Genomic DNA, 1,483 nt, shown 5'->3' with positions numbered 1-1,483 from the left:
ACTGAAAGAGGCGAGTCTGAGCGCACGGCCACGTCCATTTTATCACAGACAGGTAATTAGATAATAGGAGTCAAACAGCCTCATTTAAAACAAGCAAAAGATTTGGAGAATTACCTCATAAAAATACGTATTCATCACCAAAAGCACATGAAAATAGGCTCAGCATCATTCATTAAAGGGAAATGCCGACTAAGGCCCCAGGGAGGCACCAGGTCTGCTGCGCAGGCGGGAGCGGCAGCGTGGACGGCCGAGCTGGACGCCGGGAGTCGCCCGGCGGCCGTCGACTCAGGGCACAGACACTTGCCATTTGGACCATTACTCGTTTTTTTTCCTCTCTCACTTACCTTAGAGAAGAACAGTATGTCCACAGATGTCCACTCAGCTTATTGTGTGTGAGTGTGAGGGGCAAGTGGAATGTTTAGACCGGCGGAGTCGCTTCCGCAGGAACCACCACTCATTTGTTTCAATGTCAGAAACAGTTTCAAATGTTTCGTCGAGTTTTTTGTTCACGCCGGAGGGTAAACCTGGTCCCTCTTAGTCCCGGTGACAGGGCGGAGCTGCGGTCGCGTTCACCGTCGGCACGGCTCTCCCGCGCGGCTTCTGCCTCGTTCCGTCCTGCAGCTGGGCTGCGGCTGACGAGCCACCTTCCTTCCGGCTCTCACTTCTCTTTCTGTGACAGCGTCTCCTAACTGTTTCAGGCCGAGGAGAAGGCAGACGCCCTGAACAAGGAGCTCCTGGTGACCAAACAGAAGCTGATCGATGCCGAGGAGGAGAAGAGGAGGCTGGAGGAGGAGTCTGCGCAGGTGAAGGGCGCTCGCCCGCCCCGCGCGCTTGTCTCCAGATGCCCAGGCCGGCGCAGCCGGCGGCTTCCTGTGGCACTGAATGACCAGGGACAGCGGCTCCCTTCCTCTCCCCAGACCTCTTCTGTATTTACCTTGTAGAAGCAGGTGGCTCTTCACGGCCAACGCCCACCCTTCTATGGGGCACAGATGCCCGAGGGGGAAGAGTTGCACACAGGGCGGGGGTGGGGCGCGGCTGGCGTCACTGGCCGTCTCCGCCCCGCCTCCCCTCGGACATCTGCCCCCCAGAGCAAAGGCCTGTCCTAAGCCGCCGGTCCCTACTCAGGGAGGCACAGACTTGTAGCCACAGGACAGGCTTCGGCTGCCCTTCTGTGCCCCCCGCCCGCCTGTCACTGTCACGACCCCCCGCAGGCAGCACTTCTGTGGCAGCTGCGGGCGCCACAGGCCACAGTGAGCGCGCTGGTCTGGCCTTGGTGTGTGCCAGCTGCCAGCTCAGGTTCAGGTTGGGCAGCCTGGGCAGGGGGAGCGTCAGCACAAGGCCCAGGGGGAAGCGGGGCTTGATGTTTTCCAGGCTGTTCTGCTCGCACGCGCAGTGGGGCTGCCGCTGGGAGGGGCCTGGGCTCGAGGGGGGCGGGGCCAGGGCTCTGGAGCCTTCCAGTCTGGGCGCAGCGCGCTTGGGAGAG

At 60.8% G+C, this 1,483-nt stretch overlaps 1 protein-coding gene across 1 annotated transcript in view; it reads left to right on the top strand.

Moving 5' to 3' along the window:
* Positions 1–1,106, top strand: part of RABGAP1 (RAB GTPase activating protein 1) — a 130,669-nt gene extending 129,563 nt beyond the window's left edge. Inside the window, exons 22-23 of the mRNA XM_012721214.1 lie at positions 699–803; positions 1,089–1,106. Coding sequence (XP_012576668.1) covers positions 699–803; positions 1,089–1,106 — 123 coding nt within the window. The remainder of the gene's footprint in view (positions 1–698; positions 804–1,088) is intronic.
* The last annotated feature ends 377 nt before the right edge of the window (positions 1,107–1,483 follow it).

This window comes from Condylura cristata, unplaced genomic scaffold, assembly GCF_000260355.1.
Source record: "Condylura cristata isolate star-nosed mole 26May11 unplaced genomic scaffold, ConCri1.0 scaffold00006, whole genome shotgun sequence".
NCBI classification, from domain to species: Eukaryota; Metazoa; Chordata; class Mammalia; order Eulipotyphla; family Talpidae; genus Condylura; species Condylura cristata.
The sequence above is the reverse complement of the archived record's forward strand: the minus strand, read 5'-3'. Positions and strand labels throughout refer to the sequence as shown.